Here is a 24,020-nt window from a genome sequence, read left to right on the forward strand (position 1 = left end):
CACACACACACACACACACACACACACACACACACACACACACACACACACACACACACACACACACACACACACACATATAAGCACACACAGTGAGTAAAGAGTGTGTGTATCCAAGTGAAATGAAAATCCACACCAAAAAATCATTTTGGGTGAATTTGTGAGGACCTCGCTGAAACTTTTATAGATGCATATATTGACCCTAATAAAGCCTTCACAATGAAAAACTTGTGAGGACAGGCCAAAAGGTCCTCACTTGTCAAAAATGTCCTCACGACGTATGGTATAAAATGTTAGTGGTCCTCACAAGAGTATTCAAACACACACACACACACACACACACACACACACACACACACACACACACACACAGACAAAAGAGGCGGAAAAAAACTTCGCACTTACATGATCTGAAAATGGACAGGTGGCACAGACAACAAACGATTATTCCCGCAGCACGGAAGAGAGAAATCGAAGAGTGAGAAAAACAAATATGAGTGATGTCATCAAAAAGTTAAATGGCAAGGCCTGTGCGAGAAAAAGCGAAGAAGAGTCTATTCATATTTACGACCGCCTGAATTTCAATCACGGAAAGGACACACCGTGTTTCTCTTTCATCGCGTGATTCTAAAAGACAAGAGCAAATTGTGATCTCTATTTGATGAGAATAAAAATACAACAAAAAAAAAGGTTAATCTATACACAAACACTATTAAATAAACAGCTCATCATGGCGGGATGGGGAAATGCCACATAATTACATTTCCAAAAGGCCAGCGTTTTGTAATATTCTTTTAAAGAGCATATGTGACTCGGCGGGTGCTGTGATTTATGAGCGTTTGTGGAGATGCGGCGAAGCGTGGTGGAAATGCTGAAAAACGTGTTAGGGAGCAATAGCGGACACAGCTCAATAAACACGTAAGGATAGTGGACCCCCCCCCCCCCCCACCCAACACTTTTTAAAAACAAACACTTTTTTGGGGGGTATAGTCGAGTCAGTGGGGTTGTCAATCTAATATAAAGCATATCTGAACCGAAGGTGTCTTCGGTATAGTGGTTGTAGGATAAAAAAAGGGGGGGAGGGGGGCAAAAAAAAAAAAGTCCTCAGTCTTCAGTAAGTCCAGCAAGTTTGAGTCTTTGGCTCCATCAAGAGGGCAAATAGTGCCTCTGTTTCAGGACTGACAATTTCATTTTATAATAATAATACATTTTATTTTTTAAGCGCCTTTCAAAACTGTTAAGGACACTTTTACACTTTGAAAGGCGCTTGAAATAAAATGTATTATTATTATTATTACTATTATCATCATCATCATCATCATCATTAACAATAATAATACATTTCATTTCTAAGCGCCTTTCAAAACTCATTATTATTATTATCATCATCATCATCATTAATAATAATAATACATTTTATTTTTTACGCGCCTTTCAAAACTGTTAAGGACACTTTTACACTTTGAAAGGCGCTTGAAATAAAATGTATTATTATCATCGTCATCATCATCATTAATAATAATAATACATTTCATTTCTGAGCGCCTTTCAAAACTCATTATTATTATTATTATTATTATTAATAATAATAATAATACATTTCATTCATAAGCGCCTTTCAAAATTATCATTATTATTATTACTAGTAGTAGTAGTAGTATTATCATCATTATCATTATCATCATTATTATTATTAGTAGTAGTAGTAGTAGTAGTAGTAGTAGTAGTAGTAGTAGTAGTGTTGTTGTTGTTGTTATTAATGATAATAATACATTTCATTTATAAGCGCCTTTCAAAACTATTATTATTATTATTATTATTAATTATAATATGTTTCATTGATAAGTGCCTTTCAAAACTATTATTATTATTATTACTATTATTTTTAATAAAAATCAGTCAGGAACAAATTGCCCCAAAAGGGAAAACAAAGGGCACATTTGTATTTTTAAAGCTTTTTTTTATTAGCATTTTTTGGGTATTTGTAGTTTTAATTACATTTTGATTTTTACAGTTTTGTACATTATTGTTTTTTGTGGACTACTGGCCAAATATAAAAAAAATAACATTACATATAAAAGAATTGATCTGACAATCTGTCTAAACTGTAAAATGTCCTTGTGAGTTTTGAAAGGCGCTTACAAATGAAATGTATTATTACATGTGATTTTGTATCAAAGAAAGGAATAGAAAATATAATTTCTGAGAAAAGTGATCCAACAGGTTGGAAAATTATAACATTGAAAACTTTAGCATGCAAGTCTAATGTGTCATAATGTATATTTTGTGTATACGTATTTCATTGTTGTGACCACAAAAAAAGAAATACAGTGTTTGTAAAATTCTGACACACGTTCTTGAAGAAAGGTCACCAAAATAAAGCAGTAAAGCATTTCAATGTTGAAAAAAAATACATAAAAAATGGCCATGGGGCATACTTATTTATGTGTCAAAATAAAAGCTCTTGGTAAAAAATTAGGCCAGGCAAAATATATTTTTAAACCACTACTGCCACCTTGTGGTTCAAACAGACAGTTACACCCACATTTAAAAAAACGATCGTGTGATTGTAAAGTGACCTTGAGAGTTTTGAAAGGCGCTTCTGAATGAAAATATTATTATTATTATTATTATTATTATTATTATTATTATTATTATTATTATTATTATTATTACTATTTTTTTTTTTAATCATATTATTATTATTATTATTATTACAAATGGCGCGGTTGCTTATCACTTCATACTGTGCGTTTATTTACAACCATCAAAGCCAAGAAAGTGATTATTAATTATTATTTGTTTTATTATTTGTTTTATTATTATTATTATTATTATTATTATTTATTATTATTATTTGTTTCATTATTATTATTATTATACATTTTATTTATAAGCGCCTTTCAAAACTCTCAAGGCTGAATATTTTTAAATAATAATAATAATAATAATAATAATAATCCATTTAATTTATAAGCGCCTTTCAAAACAGTCACAGGATAAGTTTAATAATAACATCTATCTATGTTTGTTCTCAATTATGGCACTTAGAATGGCACTTAGAATGGTGAAACTATTCAAACGTGTAATCATTGGGGAAGTTATTTAAAAAAAAAACGCACAAAAACTTACAAAATTCCCCCCAGAAAATGAATAATAATACATTTAATTTCTAAGCGCCTTTCAAAACTCCCAAGGACACTTATACAGTCACGAGATAAGAACTTTTTTTTTCTTTTTGCATGCAACCTTTTTTTTTACATATAAAATGCATCTAAATACATTTTTGGAAGCAAACAATCCTAACACTTTCAATGCAAACGTTTTGTACTTGAGCTTTAAAAAAAAGGGACTCAAGTGCATTGAAAAAAACATTCAACTGACAGCCGCATTTAATTTAATTCACTGACCCTTTTAATGTACCAAGAGTGGAAAAGTCGAATGGAGACTTACTGTGAAATGTTCCTGGGACTTGTAGTTTTCATCGAGGTAGACGCGAGCTCTGCTGTACTCCTTCATGGCATCACTAGACAACAACTCTCTGGTGAAAACATGATAACACACATCAACCAATGGAGGTAGTTGGATTTGGTGATTTTGAAAAAGTCAAACTTACTTGACAAAACTGTCCACGTGTGACATGGAGGCCTCATAATTCTTTCCGCCTACTTCTTGACAGTGCACAGCTAAGAACTGAGGCTTATGTGACTGAACTGTCTGTAAGGGAAAAGAGACAAAAGCGGACTCAGGAAAAGACACAAAAATGAAAGGACACTGCTTATAGCTATATTTTACCTTTTAAGACTCGCGCTGAATATTCAGGAAGTATGAGGGTGGCTTATTGCGACAGGCCGTGGCCAGCGCTTTATCGGCACCCAAGTTATGTATTACAGTTATACCTTGGTTTTCGACCATAATCCGTTTCAGAAACCTGTTCAAAAAGCGATTTGTTCAAAAACCGAAACAGCACTTTCCATTAAAATCAATGTAAAAAATCTTAATCCGTTCAAAGTTTAGAAAACAACTTTTTAACTATTTCATCGCATAAACCGGATAAAAAGTTAATAATAGAGCAGGTCATGTGTAAAATTCTATGAAACAAACTTACTTTCACCAATTTTCTTTCTGCCACGGGGCGTGTTGGCACCTCTCCCAGCTGTCTTTGGGCAAACAGGGCACACTAACTTTTCAAACCATCCTCTGCTTGCTTTAAAATCATACTATTCAGGAGATCTTAACCAAATATGTCTGCATTTCCGCAAAAATAAAACAACAAAAATATTAATGCGTCGGTCACAATGAGGAAGACGTGACATATAAGGAAGCGGAGGGTAGTCGAGTGATGCATTCAGATGCACTCAGTTTGGTTGAGAACCAAATTTCGGGTGTATACCAGGGCATACAAAATATGACATTTTTGGTTGAAAACCGAATGGGATATTTGGTTCAAGAATTTGGTTTGAAAAGTTAGTGTGCCCTGTTTGCCCAAAGACAGCTGGGATAGGTGCCAACATGCCCTGTGGCAGAAAGAAAATTGGTGAAAATAAAAGTTTGTTTTTATAGAATTTTACACATGACCTGCTCTATTATTAAGTTTTTATCTGGGTTATGCGATGAAATAGTGAAAAAGTTGTTTTCTAGACTTTGAACGGATTAAGATTTTTTACATTGATTTTAATGGAAAGTGCTGTTTCGGTTTCTGAACAAATCGGTTTTCGAACAGGTTTCTGAAACGGATTATGGTCGAAAACCAAGGTATCACTGTACTATATAATTCTAAACATAAACATAACTCTACACTGGCTCTCTGTACTTATTTTGAATTATTTAGCTCCACACCTGCGGCGATTGTCTTAAACTGTTTTGCATTGAGAACATCTCCGCAAGGCACGGTAGCTTGCTAATGACAGCAGAAGGTACTTAGCAAGTTTGTTAGCTAAGCACAACATGGAGCTTCTACTCAGTCGTTACTTAGGGATGTGCCTCTGGTGCTGAATGCATGAACATCGGGGGTGTTGTGACGGATGCTCCCATGTCAATATTTGTTCGGACTTATGACTCTATGAACAGGCGTCGCTACTGTTACAACAATATGGCAGGAATGTAAAGCACAACTCAAAACTTGTGCTGACTAGAATTTCAATATTCCGAAAAATTATCACGCGCAGTAAAATCCGCAAGCTATGAAGCACTCGAGTGTTTGGAGGTGTTTGTGATTACGCTGTCTGAAGTGTGTGAGAGAACCTGACCTCTAATGGAAAATCAATACCACAGATTGATTTACAGAACTGGGGCACTCACAATGTCAGCCTATGGATGGCAGGCAAGGCTATACGTCAGTGTCACCCAGAGTTGTGGGTGTGGAGGGGGTGCGGGGGGGATAGCCAGAGAAGCTATAAAATGCTCAGCAGACCCTCACCCAGACTCGATACTTCACAAGTAACCCACCGGAGTCATATGTTATGCTCACTACAGCCCCAATCAAATAAAAGTAATGTATGGCAATAACGCTATGGATTTTCCATCAACCTATGGCGTGTCACTTATCTCAATGACCCCAGAATGAGAAAGCAGAAAGTCGAACGCAGCTCAAACTTGGAAAGATGAGTGGACCTTTCATGTCTGACTGGGAAAAGGGCACATTTCAATAAACTTGAAATTATTAGCGGGACTTGCGCGGGCGGGTATCACTTCATTGGACTGTACTCCCCTTGTCTTTCCAGGATGTACATTTCGCCCTCTGTTGACAAACTGGTCTTATCTATTAGCTAGCTAATGTTCTATCCAAGTTACTTAGCTATCTATTAGCTGTCTATTAGCTAGCTAGCTTTCTATCTGAGTTACTTCCGGCTTGAGTGAAGGCCTAGCTAGCTATCTGTTAGCTATCTATTAGCTAGCTAGCTTTCTATCCGAGTTACTCAGCTATCTATTAGCTGTCTATTAGCTAGCTAGCTTTCTATCTGAGTTACTTCCGGGTTGAGTGAAGGCCTAGCTAGCTATCTGTTAGCTATCTATTAGCTAGCTAGCTTTCTATCAGAGTTACTCAGCTATCTATTAGCTGTCTATTAGCTAGCTAGCTTTCTATCTGAGTTACTTCCGGGTTGAGTGAAGGCCTAGCTAGCTATCTGTTAGCTATCTATTAGCTAGCTAGCTTTCTATCAGAGTTACTCAGCTATCTATTAGCTGTCTATTAGCTAGCTAGCTTTCTATCTGAGTTACTTCCGGCTTGAGTGAAGGCCTAGCTAGCTATCTGTTAGCTATCTATTAGCTAGCTAGCTTTCTATCCGAGTTACTCAGCTATCTATTAGCTGTCTATTAGCTAGCTAGCTTTCTATCTGAGTTACTTCCGGGTTGAGTGAAGGCCTAGCTAGCTATCTGTTAGCTATCTATTAGCTAGCTAGCTTTCTATCAGAGTTACTCAGCTATCTATTAGCTGTCTATTAGCTAGCTAGCTTTCTATCTGAGTTACTTCCGGGTTGAGTGAAGGCCTAGCTAGCTATCTGTTAGCTATCTATTAGCTAGCTAGCTTTCTATCCGAGTTACTCAGCTATCTATTAGCTGTCTATTAGCTAGCTAGCTTTCTATCTGAGTTACTTCCGGGTTGAGTGAAGGCCTAGCTAGCTATCTGTTAGCTATCTTTTAGCTAGCTAGCTTTCTATCCAAGTTACTTCCAGGTTGAGTGAACGCTGGCGCATGTGGCTGCCGCTGCTCACTCAAAGAAAAACGTATCCTGTGACTGTAAAGTGACCTTGAGAGTTTTGAAAGGCGCTTATAAATGAAATGTATTATTATTATTATGATTATTATCATTATTATCATCCCAAAAAATTCAAAGACAATGCAGTTAATGAATGCCATTTTACTAGCCAACGACAATGCGATAAGACCACGGAATAATGATTTTTGAGGGTATATGTATATTTGAGGGTATATGATTCATTTTCTGTGCAGAAGAGCTTTACAACATGGATTAAAACCAGAGCCAATTACGGCAAAACGGCATAAATGCATAAATAAATACATCAGTAAATAAATAAATAAATTGCTACATAAATAAATAAACAATAAATACTAAATCACAGGTGTCAAAGTCAAGGCCCGCGGGCCAAATCCGGCGCGCCACATCATTTTTTTCGGCCCGCGAAAGCAAATCAAACTTGTTAAATTCCATGATGATTGCTAAAATCTCAGCCAAAATGTCATATTTTTGGATGTCAACCACAATAAAAGTCATTATTCTTGACTTCAGATTTGAAAACGAGTTATTCATTAATTTGCTGTGTGCTCTATATGTAATATTTGAAGGGATTTAAACATTCTAATGGGTTCCCCAAATTCATAACGGCCCTCGAGAGGAAACCATAACTACAATGTGGCCCGCGGCAAAAAATGACTTTGACACCCCTGTACTAAATAAATGTTTGAATAAATAAATAAATACATAAATAAATAAATAAATGTGAATATAAATACACAAATACATACATAAGTAGCTCTCTCTCTTGTTTCTATTCGTAATTGTATTTTATTGATTGCATTCAATTTGTGATTATTTTATTTATTATAGTACCTATACTTGTCTGTGACTGTAAAGTGTCCTCGAGAGCTTTGAAAGGCGCTTAAAATGTAATGTATTATTATTATTATTATTATTAAATAGATAAATAGCTAGCTAGCTAGGTAGAGCTAAATACTCAATACGTAAATGTTTTAAATAAATAAATGAATACTATAAATACACAAATAAATACACAAATAAAAATATAAATAAATAAATACATAAATAGATTGCTGACACTTCCCAATGTAGTATGGCAGATACTTTGATTGACACATATTAGTAGAAACGGTAGAACTTTTCTTCTTTTGTTTCCGTCATGTGGGTGGGTACTTTAAAGCGACACCACATCAAAGCACAAGAGAGTGACCGACAACTTTGGGACATGACAATACTGGACCCTTCACATGGTGCGATGGTGCAGGCAAGTTCCCAATGCAAATTTTAGCAGTGTGACTATTCAAGAGTGCGGTACAATGCAAATCGATATTTACCCTACCACAACAATGCCGGATCTCCATTTACCCAAGGCCTTTTCACGCAAAGACCAAGTCAATGTGTGTTTCGCCAACATTTTCAATGGAAACGGTCAGCCTGAAATGACCTACCTTAGATTTGTTAGGATTCAAATATCTCACGTGTTATATTTGCAGCCTAATTCATTTTGATAGAACTCATATAGTCTCAATATGTAATATTCATAGCAGGGGTTTACAAATACAGTGATACCTTACCCAGACAGTGTGTAAGGTGAAAAGTGTGTATACCAAAACTTAATTTCCCATAGGAAACCATTAAAATCAGAATAATCCGTTCCCAAGTCCCCATAAAACGTAAATCTACTTTCTAATTGTCTAAGCCTTAAAACTACACAAAATATACATTATTTTATGTATAATACATGTGATATGGTATTATAATTAAAGAAATAAACAGTACTGTATAATAAAGTCGTTCTATTTACCTTTGACGGAATGGAGTGGCCGGTTTCATCAGCATTAAACACTTGATGAGGAACGTAGCCTTCTTCTTTCACCATCTTGAGGAATGATCCCGTGTAGGTGCTTTCTCTGCGATAATTTTACCTTGTTCCTCATCAATTGTGTTCTGTTTAGCTGGGTTGATAGCTTTTTGCATCAAGTGTACAGATGACTTGTGCGGGTTATTTGTGGAGCCTGATTGATGGGAATTTTAACCTTGCAGTATACACTCTGCCTTTGAACTATCAAAGTTGAAACGAGTCCAAATTTCACTGTTATCTCTCCATTTTCTCACTCTCTCTCTGTCGTCTGCCTTTGTCTTTCATGTTTAAACCACCGCCCCTCACTGCTGCGTTCTTGACCAATCACGTGGCTTTAACCGAAGACTGTGGGCGGGGAATAGAGGACAAAAATGAGTCGGCTGCCATTTTCTTGTTCGGAGAACGGGCTCGTTCGCGAACGGCACATCACTCACTGTGGCGCTCCGTGTGTATCCCGAAAAATAGTTCATATGCCAAGGTAAAATTTTCATAAATTTAACGTTCGTAAACCGCAAAGTTCGTAAGCCAAGGGGTTCGTAACCGAGCTATCACTGTACACGAAGTTGACGTTGGTCGATGTGAACTATGTGCCAACCGTCGCATTACACGTTGACAGCTGTGTGTGTGTGTGTGTGTCCCTTGCGATTGGCCGGCAATCAGTTCAGCGTGTGTTCTGAGGAATTCCCTCACAGTTTATCTGTGTTGGCATATCCAGCACTCTCTAAGTTTATCAATCTGGGAAGGAGGAGTAGAGGTTGAAACAGGGTGGCACCGTGACCTTTGCAACGGTTGCAAGTCGATAAAAACGGAGTTTAACAGCGAGTCTTGTTTATTTTCCAGGATGTTGCATAGTAACCGTGTAGGGACACATACACAATGAGCAAGCCTTTTCTTATTGGTCAGTGACGTTGATTGAATGTGACGTGCATCAAGTTGCTTTTAAGCTATTCTGTTTTGGAGTGAGATCTGAGAGGAACCCAAATCAAGGACCAGAGATCAGTCCCACCACCTTATTTTATAATAATACATTTCATTTAGAAGTGCCTTTCAAATCTCTTTAGGTCACTTGACAGTCACAGGATAATTTTTTCTGTGGGTGAGCAGCGGCAGCCACATGCGCCAGCGTTCACTCAACCCGGTATAACTCAAATAGATAGAAAGCTAGCTAGCTAATAGATAGCTACTCCTACTACGAATATTAATACATTGTATTTATAAGAAAGGCGCTTATAAATGAAATGTATTATTATTATAAGCGCCTTTCTAAACTCTCAAGGACATAGCTAATAGCTAGCTAGCTTTACATTATACTACTTAGCACATTCAACTAGCTAGCTAATAGATACGTACTAATAATAATACATTGTATTCATAAGCGTCGTTAAAAACTATGAAGGACATAGCTAATAGATGGCTAGCTAACTAGATAGCTAATAGCACATTCAACTAGCTATACCAAATACCTGTCAACCGGCCGTATTTTGCCGTATTCTGTACGATTTTCATAATAATAATAATAATAATAATAATAATAATGAATGATGATGATGATGATGATGATGATGATGATGATGATAATAATAATAATAATAATAATAATAATAATACATTCCATTTAGAAGCGCCTTTCAAATCTCTCAAGGTCACTTTACAGTCACAGGATAAGTTTTTCTGTGGGTGAGCAGCGGCAGCCACACGCGCCAGAGTTCACTCAACCCGGAAGTAACTCAAATAGATAGAAAGCTAGCTAGCTAGCTAGCCAATCGATAGTCAACAGATACCTAGCTAGATAGCCAACCAGCTAGATACTGTACCTAATAGATAGCTAGCTAGCTAGCGTGAATTAGTCGATCGTTGTCGCCCAACACCTCCATAGAGGCATCAAGACCTGAACGGGGTTATAGCTAGCGAGATATTTAATAGCTATCTAGCTGGCTAATAGATAGGTAGCAAGATATTTAATAGCTATTCAGCTAGATAGATAGCTAATGGATAGCTAGCTAGATAGCCAGCTAGCCAGATAGATAGCTAATAGACAGCAAATATATAGCAAGCTATGTATCCAGCGAGATAGCCAGCAAGCTAGCTAATAGACAGCAAATATATTTTGTGCATGAACAGACCGTGATAATTTACTTCACGTGGTCGATTTTACTTGAGGTGCTTGCTGCCGCTGATTGTTCTAGGCCGCTACGCACAAGTTCGGAGTCATGCGTTTTTCCATGACGTAGGTCAGCAGTAGCACAGAACTGGCAGGCGGTACCCCCCCCCCCCCTCTCTCTTTCTATCGCTCTCTCTCTTTCTCCCCCTCTCATTCCCTCTCCCCGACTATGTAAACATAAGGAGATTCTCTCTTTCTCGAAAATGGGTAAGCTTGTTCCACAGTGTAACACCCGTAACCAGTGTAACACCTTGTAGCAGAGCTTCAATCTACTAACGATATATCTATATTGATATCCATATCTATATCTATATTTATGGATGGATGGATAGATACGCAGATGTATGACAATTTTTGGAGTGTTTCTGCTCAAATAAATAAATAATGGAAAAATAGATAAAAAGCTAGCTCGCTTGCTAATAGATAGCCAATAGCTCGCTAGTTAAATAGCTAGCCAGCTTGATAGCTCTATAGCTAATTGATAGCCAGCTAGCTAGATAGCTAGCTAGTCAGCTAATAGATAGCAAATAGATAGCTGCCGCGTTAGCTCACCAAGTCGGCGAAGTTGGGGTCTTGGCCGCCCATATTGTTTATAATAATAATAATAATAATATTAATAATAATAATAATAATAATAATAATAATAATAATAATAATAATAATGTTTCATTTATAAGCGCCTTTCAAAACTTTCAAGGACACTTTACAGTCATAGGATATTTTTTCTGCGGGTGAGCAGCGGCAGCCATACGCGTCATCGTTCGCTCAAAATGTTATACTTACCCTGCTCTCCCTGCTAACGTCCAGAAGAGGTTGCCCTAACAAAGGATCATTCCTCAAGATGGTGAAAGAAGAAGGCACAAAGCTAAATAAAACGACTTTATTATACAGTACATTTTATTTCTTTAATTATAATACCATAGCACATTTATTATACATAAAATAAGGTATATTTTGTGTAAGGCCTAGAAAATTAGAAAGTAGAAAATTATGTTTTATGGGGACCTGGGAACAGATTATTCTCCTTTTAACAGTTTCTTATGGGAAATTAATTTTTGGGATACACACTTTTCACCTTACACACTGTCTGGGAACCAATTAAGTTTGTAAGCCAAGGTATCACTGTACTACTATCGAGGACATTATTACTCCGTTATGACCACTAAAATAGCTTTAACAGAATGTATAGCTGATTTTAAAAATGTAATTGTTCCATGCCATTGCTTGTGAGCTAACTATGCTAACAAGGTGAAGGCCATACATACGTACCTGATAAAACTCCCGCAGCCACGTTTTCTGAAGATTTTCAGGCTGCAAGAAGGAGAAACAAACCGTTAGTGTAATACAGTATGCTGTATTATATTACATACTGTAATATAATAATCAATGCATTGATATATGTGATTTTCTAATTGGGGTAAAAATGTTGGATCACAAAAAAAAGCAAAGAGCTAATTATGAAGAGTTTTTATTTCTTTTTTTTTGGGACATTTAAATTGTAAGCGATTTTATTTTGACAGGTAACAAACCTGTGCAAGTGCAAAGGGGGAAAAAAGAGCAATGGAAAATGTGCAGCTTCTGACATTGTTCATGGTCAACGACTCAAGTTAAGCCATCAAGCTTCCTCCTGCCATCTTATTTTACCTTATTTTGCTCTGCTTGGATCATCGTTCCGTCCCCTCGCTTTCTCTTCCACTTTAAAAGGCTATTCTGAGAACTGTGGACTTTATTTCCACTGTGCAACGGGAAAAGAGACAAGGCCCTTGACTGTCTCTTGTACCATTTAAGGACAAATTTCGCTGTGTCGATAACTAAGTCTGACGAGCGGCAGTTGTGTATACATGCAAGCGTGCGTTTATGTGTGCGTGTAGACATGTCTAAGCTCACTTGCTAACTATTCTAGTTAACAAGGTAATGACCACATAAGTGGATAGAATGGTGGCGCTCTATGAAATAGGAATAATCAATGCCTGGTGCTTCGTACTATCTTTGTGACTGCTTTATTACCTGTATATGATAGCTGTCCGTGTTAAGCGCTTTGTTCCAGCTTCAGCTGTTGTTAAAGCGCTACATAAATTAATATGTATTGTATTGTATTGTAATGTCCAACATTATCTATTCTCTTCATTCCGTAGCATTTATTGTGGTTGGATTGCATCCCATACTCATATGTCAAATGAATAATAATAATAACAATAATAATAATAATAAGAAGAAGAAGAAGAAGAAGAAGAAGAAGAAGAAGAAGAAGAAGAAGAATACATTTCATTTATAAGCGTCTTTCAAAACTCTCAAGGTCACTCAACCCGGAAGTCACTCAAATAGATAGAAAGCTAGCTAGATAATAGATAGCTAATAATAATGACAATAATACATGTCATTTATAAGTGCCTTTCAAAACTTAAGTTCACTTTACAGTCACAGAAGTTAGATATTGTAGCTAGCTAGATAGCTAGCCAGATAGCCAGCTAAATAGCTAATGGATAGGAAATAGATAGCAAATAAATCAATTAATGTGTGCTTGACAACGCGGGATAAAAGACAAAAGGCAACTTTTTTTTCAGGGTTTTTGTCATTTTCACTCAAATTGCAGGAACCACAGAATATTTAGTTTTAGGACTACATACATATTCAATAAAGTGTTAGAAACCTTAGACTCTCTTCTATAATCAGAAAAAGAGTTCATTCCTAAGTCATATGGGTCGGGAGTTATCTGAGCTTGAAATAGGGGCGGCTGTACAAAATACAAGACATATTGATTTATATAGCGCTTTAGCTGAAGCTGTAACAAGGCGCTAACATAGGACAAAAGGCAAACGCTGCGCTCTCTTCACCAACTTCACCAGAGGTCTGACCAGCGCTAAATCAGCCACTTCACAACGCATCCCTTAAATGTCGACACTTTTGGGTGTTCAATGAACAAAATTTTGTTTGTGTCTTGCATGCACCATCATCCAAGCTTCGGCCAGAACCGACAGCACATACTGTAGGTCTATATAAGGACATGAGCACTGGACCTTGTCATTCATCACACGAACCGAGGACGAGAAATCGAGAGAAAAAAAAATACGAGAGACAAATAGTAAATAAAAATAAGTAAATTGTCACCCAAATCACCGGCTCACAATTCCTATTGCATGTAAAGTGCTTTTAAATATCACACAGATGTAAGTATGTGATCATTAACAGTATAATAATAATAATAATTATAATACATTTCATTTCAAAGCGCCTTTCAAAAATCCCAAGGTCATTTTACAGTGGGTGACAGGATCACTTTTTCTGTGGGTGAGTAGCGGCAGCCACACGCGCCAGCGTTCACTCACCCGGAAGTAACGCAAAAACATAGAAAGCTAGCTAGCTAGCTAATAGATAGCTAATAGCCAATAGATAGCCAATATGTTCTCTGACTCAATTAGCTAGCTAGCCAGCCATATAGCCAATAGATAGCCAACTAGATAGGCGCACCTACATATAGGGCGCAGGGTCATCTTTTGAAGAAAATCAAGGCTTTTGGGAGCACCTTATACACCAGAAAATACGGTAATTATTGTATTGTATTGTGATAAACTCTGATAAAACCCTGGAAAATAACACGTAGCCCCAGCCTCTACTGTAGTGCCTTATAATGTGATGTGTCTTATACGGGTAACATCCGAGTTACAACCGGTGCGAGATACGACTACCCGTACTTACGACCACGACCGCCAGACCCTTTTTTTTTATTCTACGGCTGGCACCGCAACGCGCAAGCAGCCGGCAACGCGTACTACAATTTTGGCCAGCCAGCATGTCACACACTCGCACAGCAATCTACAGCGTGACTACACTCAATACAGTAGTTATACAGCGCATATACCGTCTCGGCAAAATCTCCTGTAGTACTGTACACTGTTTTTTTTTCCTTCGGCGTCCGCCTGAGTCCGAGTGTATGTGTCGGGCAACCTCTTCTGGCCATTACCAGGGAGAGCAGGGTAAGTATAACATTTATAAATGAACTGTACAGTAAACAGTTTTGTATATATTACAAGTACAGTTATACAGTAATAAAAATCAATATGAAATATAAAATCATAAAAACGACACTAAAAGGTAAGTATAACATTTATAAATGAACTGTACAGTAAACAGTTTTGTATACATTACAGGTACAGTTATACAGTAATAAAAATCAATAATACGAAATATAAAATGATAAAAATGACACTAAAAGTTAGAAAATGTATAAATGAGTTGTAAACAGTTTGGTTTATAATAGTATTCAATAGAAAATGTTGCTTAAAAACAACAGATTCACATCGTATATTATCCTGTCGTGTTAACGTCACGTCGGCCATTTTGAATGGATTTCGACTTACGACCGTTTGACTTAGGACCGTTTTGTCGGAACGGAACCCGGTCGTAACTGGGATGCTTCCTGTATATGGAAAACTTTTTTAAACATGTCATTCATTGAAGGTGCGCCTTATATATGGGAAACGTTTGAAAATACACCATTCATTGCGATTGTGCCCTATAATCCGGCGCGCCTTATATAACCTATAATACGGTAATTTCTCATCTTTTTTTTTTTTTTTACTTCAGCTGTTTCCACGCGTTTGTTGATCCAGCCTGCCACTAAAATATTTCTGCACATTCATAACGCACCTTGCAAGAATCCAAAATACTACAAGCTGACAATAGTGTGAGGCTATAAAATCCCACGCCACTGATGGTCTTTAAAATGTCCATATGTGGAATTAGACAGTACAGTATTATAGGTCAAGTCAATATGAAGTCAGAGTGAAAAGGGGGTAGGAAAAAAAAGCTTCTGTAGCATGGCCAACAATTTTCCTGTACTTTCCAGCAATTTCAGATGTAGGCTGCCCCAGCTTTCGTGGGCCCTCATTCTGAGGAACATATGTTGACCTTGCCAGGGAGGCTCAGAGGAAGCGTGGTAGCCATTTTGAAGCCTGAAGAGCACGTTATTGTAATAGAAAAGGCATCGAGTCATACTTGCCCTTGGAGAGTTATATATGTACCCCATGAGGATGTTATATGTGTACCCATCAGGATGTAATTTGCAGTTAATTAGTGCCAGGCTACAAGCTGAGAGGTAAAAATAAATCCCAAGAATCGCCAGACTGCGCGTAAACTTCCACCTCCTCATCTGGCACCCTCAGTCGCCTAGATTTCTCCATCTCTCTCGACTCATAGCCTACTTAAAACAGAGAGTCTGGACTCGGATGATGTATTTTTTAAGGGGGGACAATTCACCTAATAACCCTAAATGTGCTTTCACAATAACAGACATAAAGAAATATGCTTTGAAATTACAGTGATACCTCGTTTTACGAACCCCTTGTCTTACGAACTTTTCGGTTTACAAACGTTACATTTATGAACATTTTACCTTGGCATACGAACTATTTTTCGGGATACACACGGAGCTGCCACAATGAGTGATGTGTCGTTCGCGAACGAGCCCGTTCTCCTAACAAGAAAATGGCAGCCGGCTTGTTTTGGTCCTCTATTCCCCGCCCCCAGTCGTCGGTTAAAGCCACGTGATTGGTCAAGAATGCAGCAGTGAGGGGGGTGGTTAGAGACAGAGAAAGAGTGAAGCCATTCTCCAAAAAATAAAATGGCAGTCGACATTTTTTTGTCCTCTATAGCCTCTGGCTATCTATTAACTATTTATTTGCTATGAATTAGCTAGCTAGCTTTCTATTTATTTGAGTTACTTTGGGGTTGAGTAAACACTGCCGCATGTGGCTGCCGCTGCTCACCCACAGAAAAACTTATCCTGTGACTGTAAAGTGACCTTGAGATTTTTGAAAGGCGCTTAGAAGTCAAATGTATTATTATTATTATAAAAATCGTACAGAATACGGCAAAATACGGCCGGTTAACAGGTATTGGGTATTGGTAGCTACCTATTAGCTAGCTAGTTGTATGTGCTATTAGATATATAGCTATCTACTTAGCTAGCCATCTATTAGCTATCTCCTTGAAAGTTTTGAATGGCGCTTATAAATACAATGTAATTTTATTAGTAGCTATCTATTAGCTAACATTATTATTATTATAAAGGGTAAACCAATCCAAGTTGCTCAGTTGCATTGCCAATATATATTTTTCCCCCACAACCACAAAACAACAAAAATTTTGAAGCATTTGACTCCATCCAATTGATAAAAATAGCTCCTAAAATGTTAAGTTTTATAGTAATGACTCTCCACATGGATAAACATAAATAAATAAACTTGAGGCAGGAGATCCTGCGTTTGAATATGCATTCATGAATAAGCGTGAGCCAATGTTGGATTGTTGTTCTATCCATGCAAAACGCACTAAACACACGAAAGAGGCAAACTTAGCTCGGGGGGGTATATTCAAGTAGCAAATAGTAATACTTTATGACAACAATGGCACCACCTTGCAGCCAGTTTCAAACTGTGCAAACATTTCACGTGCATATAAAAATGTTTGTGTTGCCGACAAAAAACCACCTGACTGACATGTTCTTGACTTTTAATTTGGGTTCAGAACCCGTCAAGTCATGGGTTACAATTGAGCCACATCTATAATTCTTTAAATTTGAAATCAATCAAGTTAAACGTAAAGGCACTGATGATTGCAACAATTTCACATTAACTCATTCACTGCCAGACAACCACTCCAGATATTGATGTAGTCGTAAAACTCAATATTCTGTGTGTCCTGGAATTCAAGTGACAATGACAAAAACCCTGGCAGTGGAGTGGACACATTTTAATAATAATAATAATAATAATAATAATACATTTCATTTATAACCACCTTTCAAAACTCTCAAAGTCACTTATCTAGCTTGTTATCTATTAGTTATATAGCTAGCTAGCTAGCTAGCTAGCAGTGTATCTGATATCTATTAGCCATCTATTGACATTTCCTTGATAAGCGCCTTTCAAAACAAAAGCTAGCTGTTTAGCTACTATCTATTGTCTATCTATTAGCTAGTTAGCTTTCTATCTATTTGAGTTACTTCTTGCTTGGCTGGCAGTGAATGAGTTACATTTATTTTAGAGAATACAGTTTTTGTATTTTGCTCATTAAGTATTCATATTTTCTGGCCACACTCCGCAATGAAAATGTATTGCTAAGTAGCAGGATTGGTATAGTGAACGCCATTGATTTTGCTGAGGTGTATATTGGCCAGTTCCAAGGAGCCCCTGAGATGAACTCACACTAGTGCGAAGGATTGTTGACAGGCAAATGGCAAAATTGGCAAATAGCCAGTTCGCACACTTATGTGTCGGGAAGCCAAGTGTGAATTCAAAAGCCTCTCACCACATTGTCACATGCAAAACGCAGCAGGCTATAAATAAAACATGAATCTGAAATTCTCATCGTGATGCGTTAAGAATGTCTCTCCCTCGAAAAACTTTCGATTCATACTCGTAGTTACAGAGATTGCCACTGACGATAAAAGCAATCTTCCTGACAAAGCTAATAATAGTAGTTTTGTTAGTAGGACGTCTTTGGAGAAGCTATTGTAAACTCCCATCTGAAATCTGGAAATAGCCTTTGGAAGAGATTGAGAGATGCAGAGACACTGTGGGGTTTGCATTCTGTTGAGCGAATCACATTGGAAGTGTTATTGCTGTTCGGGGAAGACCAAGTGAGAAGCCTCTGAAGAGAGTAGCGTTGATAAGTGGGTGAACGGAGGGTTTCAGGCAATTCTCATTTATTGCGCAATAATTGTAACATGTACTTGTTACATATTTTGACACCATTTTACGCTTTACAAAATATTTATGTCATAATACTTTGAGGAGGGTAAAAGCTTGGAACGGATTAAGGGTTTCACATGGAAAACACGACTCAACTTACAAACGTCAATGTCTGTGTTCAAATATCTGTTACTTTGAAAAGCTCTGAACGGATTAAGGGTTTTACATGGAAAACCTGACTCAATTTACAAACGTCAATGTCTGTGTTCAAATATCTGTTGCTTCTCAAAGTTTGGAACGGATTAAGGGTTTTACATGGAAAACGTGACTCAACTTACAAACTTCGATGTCTGTGTTCAAATATCTGTTGCTGCTAAAATAGAAACAATCGATGCTAACCGTTAACAAGCAATGATGTTTTAATAAAAAGTAACTGCATGTAATTTAAAAATGGCTTTGGAACAGTGGTGTGCAGACTTTTTCGATATCCGATGGATTCAATTCATATATGTTTTTTTGTCCTCTATTCCCCGCCCTAGTCTTCGGTTAAAGCCACATTATTGGTCAAGAACGCAGCAGCGAGGGGAGGTGGTTTAAACATTAAAGAGACAGGCAAACGACAGTGAGAGTTTCAACTTTGTTAGTTCAAAGGCAGACTGTAGACTGCAAGGTTAAAATTCCCATCAATCAGGCTCCACAAATAACCCGCACAAGCCATCTGTACACTTGATGCAAAAAGCTATGAACCTAGCTAAACAGAACACAATTGATGAGGAACTAGGTAAAATTATCACAGAGAAAGCACCTACAAGGGATCATTCCTCAAGATGGTGAAAGAAGAAGGCTACGTTCCTCATCAAGTGTTTAATGCTGATGAAAACGGCCACTCCATTCCATCAAGCCATCAACGACCATCACAAAGGTAAATAAAACCACTTTATTATACAGTACAATTTATTTCTTTAATTATAATATTATAATATTATAATATTATTATTATTATTAGATTATTTGTTATTTAGTTTTTTTTGTTCTTTTGACTTCAAGACGGCGCCCCGAGAGTGGCTGCCTTTCCAGCAGCTCATGTATTTTGTTTTTCTACTTTCATTCCTTTCATCACTTTGCTGCTGTGAAATGTAAATTTCTCCACTGTGAGACTAATAAAGGCAAATCCATTCCAATCCAATAATACGATAGCACATTTATTATACATAAAATAAGGCATATTTTGTTTAGTTTTAAGGCGTAGAAAATTGGAAAGTAGAAAATTAGAAAGTAGAAAATTATGTTTTAGGGGGACCTGGGAACGGATTATTCTAATTTTAATGGTTTCCTATGGGAAATTATTTTTTGGGATAAACACTTTTCGCCTTACACACTCTGTCTGGGAACCAATTAAGTTCGTAAGCCAAGGTATCACTGTAGTATGAAGACATAACATAATTGAGATGGTCACTTAGCTCCGACATTGTTTAGACATCCAAAGTCTCACATGACACTTCTCATGAGCAGAACCTAAATTTGGAATCCAAGTCCACAAAGACTTCATTCAACTGTGACTTAAGGGGGTACCACCACACGAGAAGCTATAAAAAGAATCAGGAGAGCGCAAACTCTCACTCACTCAACTCAACTCAAAGAACACAAACAAACTCTCACGGACATTTTGGCGACGTCTTTTCAAAGTCTGGGGGGAGAAAAAAAAAAAATCCATGAGACATGCAAAGCTGGGTTAAGAACCGGGATATTTATAGGCCATAGAGGGAGAACTCTTCCATTGTGTAACAAAAGGGAGACACACTCCGAACCACACTGAAAGTGACACCAAGGCTTTAGAGCTTTTGAGAAACTTTCTTGTTTACCCTGATTTAATGCAAGTGGGTCAAGGAGAACAATGGGATACAGTGGAATCCAATCCATTGACGACAATGAGGTTAAAATCTTAGCGAAAGAATATAAATGGTTTGAAAGGGGAGTAAAAGAAGCTATTTTCACAATATAGCAAAACCCTTCACTAAATCGCCATGGTGGGGTGAGGTTCAATTTGGATCGTTCGTACAACAGACTTCTTAGGCAACTTAGTTATGCTGAGGAGGTGATACCAGATCAAATGGGGCATTCAGGCCCAGTTCCCAGAGTGTGAACAGCAAAAAGTGTGTATTCCAAAAATTAATTTCCCATAGGAAACAATTAAAATAAGAATAATCTGTTCCCAGGTGCCCATAAAACATAATTTTCTACTTTCTAATTTTCTAAGCCTTAAAACTACACAAAATATACCATACTTTATAATAACCGTGTTATCGTTACCTCATAGGCCTGGTTATGCTGATGAGGTGATACCAGAGCAAATGAGGCAATCAGGCTAGTCGTAGACCTCATACTCAGGCAGGACAATAGAAGTAATCAGTGTAGCCGTAGGGAGTAGTCCTCTGCTCCCCCCCAACTTGAGAGCAGGGACCAATCATAGCAGATTCTGGCACCGCCACGTCTGGACAGTAGGGATATATATAGGGGCAAAACTACCAGCAAAAAAAATTAGTTCGCTGACGAAGCCTCTGGGATAAGAAGCGAAACATCCGACACCTTCAAAGAAGTACAGATGACAGCTGAAGAAACCTTCTCATCGATGGACCACTCCTGTATGACTGAGAGCTTACACAGACAAAGTGGAATACAAAATATCCCATTTATGAACAAATCAAGAGTATGGGACTAAAATTAGGAAATAAAATTTGCTCCAAACAGCCACAGTATTCGTAAACAGCACAGGTGTCCAAGTCAAGGCCCGGGGGCCAAATCTGGCCCACCATATCATTTTATTCGGCCCGTGAGAGCAAATCAAGCAAGTCAAGTAACATGCTTGCTAAAGTCCGAACCAGAATTTTAAATTGCCGTATGTAAACCACAATAACAGCGTAAAGGTCGGTGCTGTTCGATGAAAGGAGCGTCAGCGCATAGCGCCGAATGCGTATTGTAGGACTGTCGCCGCTTGGAATTGAAGCGGATTTACGTGGGACAGGAGATGTGGACAATCTGTTTTCGTCAATGGATGCTATACCCTTAGTGTTTGCTTTCAAAACTTAGCTTGTAGCAGACGTGCAACATTTCACCATAAATTCCCTAATCCACTGGTGAAAAGGACCTTTGATACTCTCCTCTTTCATCTAGAACTGCTTCATTCAACAAAGTGGGTGCAGAAAGTGCTGAAGATTGAATAATAATAATAATACATTTCATTCGTAAGCGCCTTTCAAAACTCTCAAGGTCACTTTACAGTCACTAGATCAGTTTTTCTGTGGGCGAGCAGCGGCAGCCACACGCGCCAGCGTTCACTCAACTCGGAATAACTCAAATAAATAAAAAGCTAGCTAGCAAACCATTAGATAGCTAATAGATAGCTAGCTAGCTAATAAATAGCTAATATATCGCCAGCTAACCAGCTGGATAGCCAGCTAACCAGCTAGCTAGCCAGCCGGATAGATAGCTAATAGATAGCCAAGCACATAGTTCCCCGAATCTCCATCAGTTTTCTCAGCAAAACATGCTAACTATGTTAAAAATGTTGTGTCTTTTGTGTTTTGTCGCACTATTTATTTAGTTTTTTGTTGTTGTTTGACTTCAAGATGTGAGTGGCTGCTTTTACAACAGCTCTTGTATTTTATTTGTCTACTTCTTCTTTTCCTTTCCGAACTTTGCTGCTGTGAAATGTACATTTCTACACAACAAGACTGATCAAGGCTAATCCAATCCAATTCTACTCATATGGAGAGGCTCGAAAATTACTACTTTGCCCACTGTTCACTTCATATAAATTTCAAAATAACCCCCCCCCCCAAAAAAAACAAAAAACAAAATCCATGAGTAAATCCGTAACACTCTTTCCCAAGCCGTTGTGAGTACACGACTACATCAGTTTGCAAGTTTTCTGTAACTTTAGAGAGACGCTGTGGTTCACTTGTGAATTGTGACTATTCATCTTTCACTTCAATGGAAAAACTCAAGTTAATCTGCTGTTTCGCTCCAGAAACCTAAGGTGACAAATGAAATACTACTATGGATGAACATTCTTAACAAAAAAAAAATCTATGACACTTATATAAGATTTTGTGTCTTGGTAGGAGGGAGGGGGGATAATTATCACCTTTTCTTCATGTTTTATTAGAACTGGCAACCACACAATAACAACTGAGTCTTGTGTCGTGAATCTCGTGTCTCACTGAAATTGATCATTTATTCACGCACGCACACACGACATAAGAGAGAAAGTGGGCCACGGCAAAAACACAACAGGAAACGTTGAACCTAAAGAGCCACTCGGTGTGTTTATAAGAACTATGACAGCCTCGCGTGTTTCTTCGCGAGACTGTGGCAGTTGAGGCTACCGCGGGCGACTTGAAACGCGCGAGTCGTGACAAGCTGTGAATTGAAATGTTGGTAACGAAGACAGGAACGTGTCTGAAAACGTAAAAAAAAGCAACAAACAAGTACGTGCACAACGCTGAGGGGGGGGGGGGGGTTAAGGGGGAAAATAGGAAAGGAGGAACTCACATCCTCGAACAGGGATCCGACGTTGGCTGTCACTAGCAGTATTCCAGTGCCTTGCACCGTAGTCAGCTTTCCAGCCATGATTCTCTCCTGCAGGTGGGTCGAAGACTGGATGGCGAACTTCACGGGTAGGTAATTAACCAGCGAACGGAGGTGGACGTCTTTAAAAAAAAAAGCTTGTTAAAACACGGGTAATTCTCGACGGATGTCGGGGTTGAGGTGGTTGCTTGGCTGGAGCATTTTCTTTTCAGCTGTGGCCGTGCATCTCCGAGGAGTTCCTTTGCAGTGTATGGTCCGTTGGCGACGTTCGTTTAGCGTTGCTGCTTTCTCGCGCTACTTTCACATGTCCATCGTCAAAGTTGGCGTTTTAATCCGCTTGTGGGGTCTGTTTCATTTCAGGAATGTGCCTTTTCCTTGCTTTGAAACAGTGTGAAAAGTGTTCCTCGTGAAAGCAGGACTCGAACCAGGACCATCGCATTCAGTGTGCAAACACTATAGGCTGGAGTCCCGCACTGCTGTGACGTCACGGTGCCAATCGGAAACACGGGACTTTCTTAAAGGGACAGTGCGCTATAAACAAAGCTGTGAAATTTGCGGGTGACAGCAGGGGCGAGTCGAGGATTACAATTTAAAGGACAACCGATATCATTTTTTTTTGTTTCCTAACTAACATCAGAAAAACGTTTTATAGCATCTAAAATACCCAAAACACGCAGGTTGATATTTTTTTGTCAAATGCACCAATTAAAAATGACTTAACCTGTCCCAAAACTGCTTCAAATGACCTCGGGATGGCGAGTTTCAGAAGGTCCCGCCCCCTTGTTCGTGACGTCACGCCAATACGTCTTGCCTTGCTCTAGAATCAAAACAGTGGCTTCAGATTCGGAGAATCTACTAGCTATCTACTCTATCTCTCTATCTACTAGCTATCCAGCTAGTAGATAGCTAATAGATAGCCAACAGATAACTAGCTACACAGCTAGCCACCTAGATAGCCATATATCTCATAGATAGCCAGAATCAAAACAATGGCTTCAGATT

General features: G+C 38.1%; 1 protein-coding gene across 5 annotated transcripts in view; it reads right to left on the reverse strand.

Annotated features, from left to right (window-relative positions):
• Positions 1-23,482, reverse strand: part of inpp5a (inositol polyphosphate-5-phosphatase A) — a 147,346-nt gene extending 123,864 nt beyond the window's left edge. For 2 of the 5 annotated variants that reach the window (XR_016116932.1, XM_089012335.1), the window contains exons 1-4: positions 22,983-23,482; positions 12,010-12,051; positions 3,617-3,717; positions 3,454-3,541 (exon numbers count right to left, since the gene is read on the reverse strand). Coding sequence is in view for 3 of the 5 variants with exons in the window: in XM_089012335.1 (XP_088868461.1) it covers positions 3,454-3,541; positions 3,617-3,717; positions 12,010-12,051; positions 22,983-23,060 (309 nt within the window). In the remaining 2 variants the exon portion in view is untranslated. The remainder of the gene's footprint in view (positions 1-3,453; positions 3,542-3,616; positions 3,718-12,009; positions 12,052-22,982) is intronic. The other 3 variants (XR_016116933.1, XM_089012336.1, XM_089012337.1) reach the window with 2 other exon arrangements.
• Between the last annotated feature and the right edge of the window lie 538 nt (positions 23,483-24,020).

This window comes from Hippocampus bargibanti, linkage group LG13 (genome assembly GCF_051943395.1).
Source record: "Hippocampus bargibanti isolate YZ-2025 linkage group LG13, ASM5194339v1, whole genome shotgun sequence".
NCBI lineage: Eukaryota > Metazoa > Chordata > Actinopteri > Syngnathiformes > Syngnathidae > Hippocampus > Hippocampus bargibanti.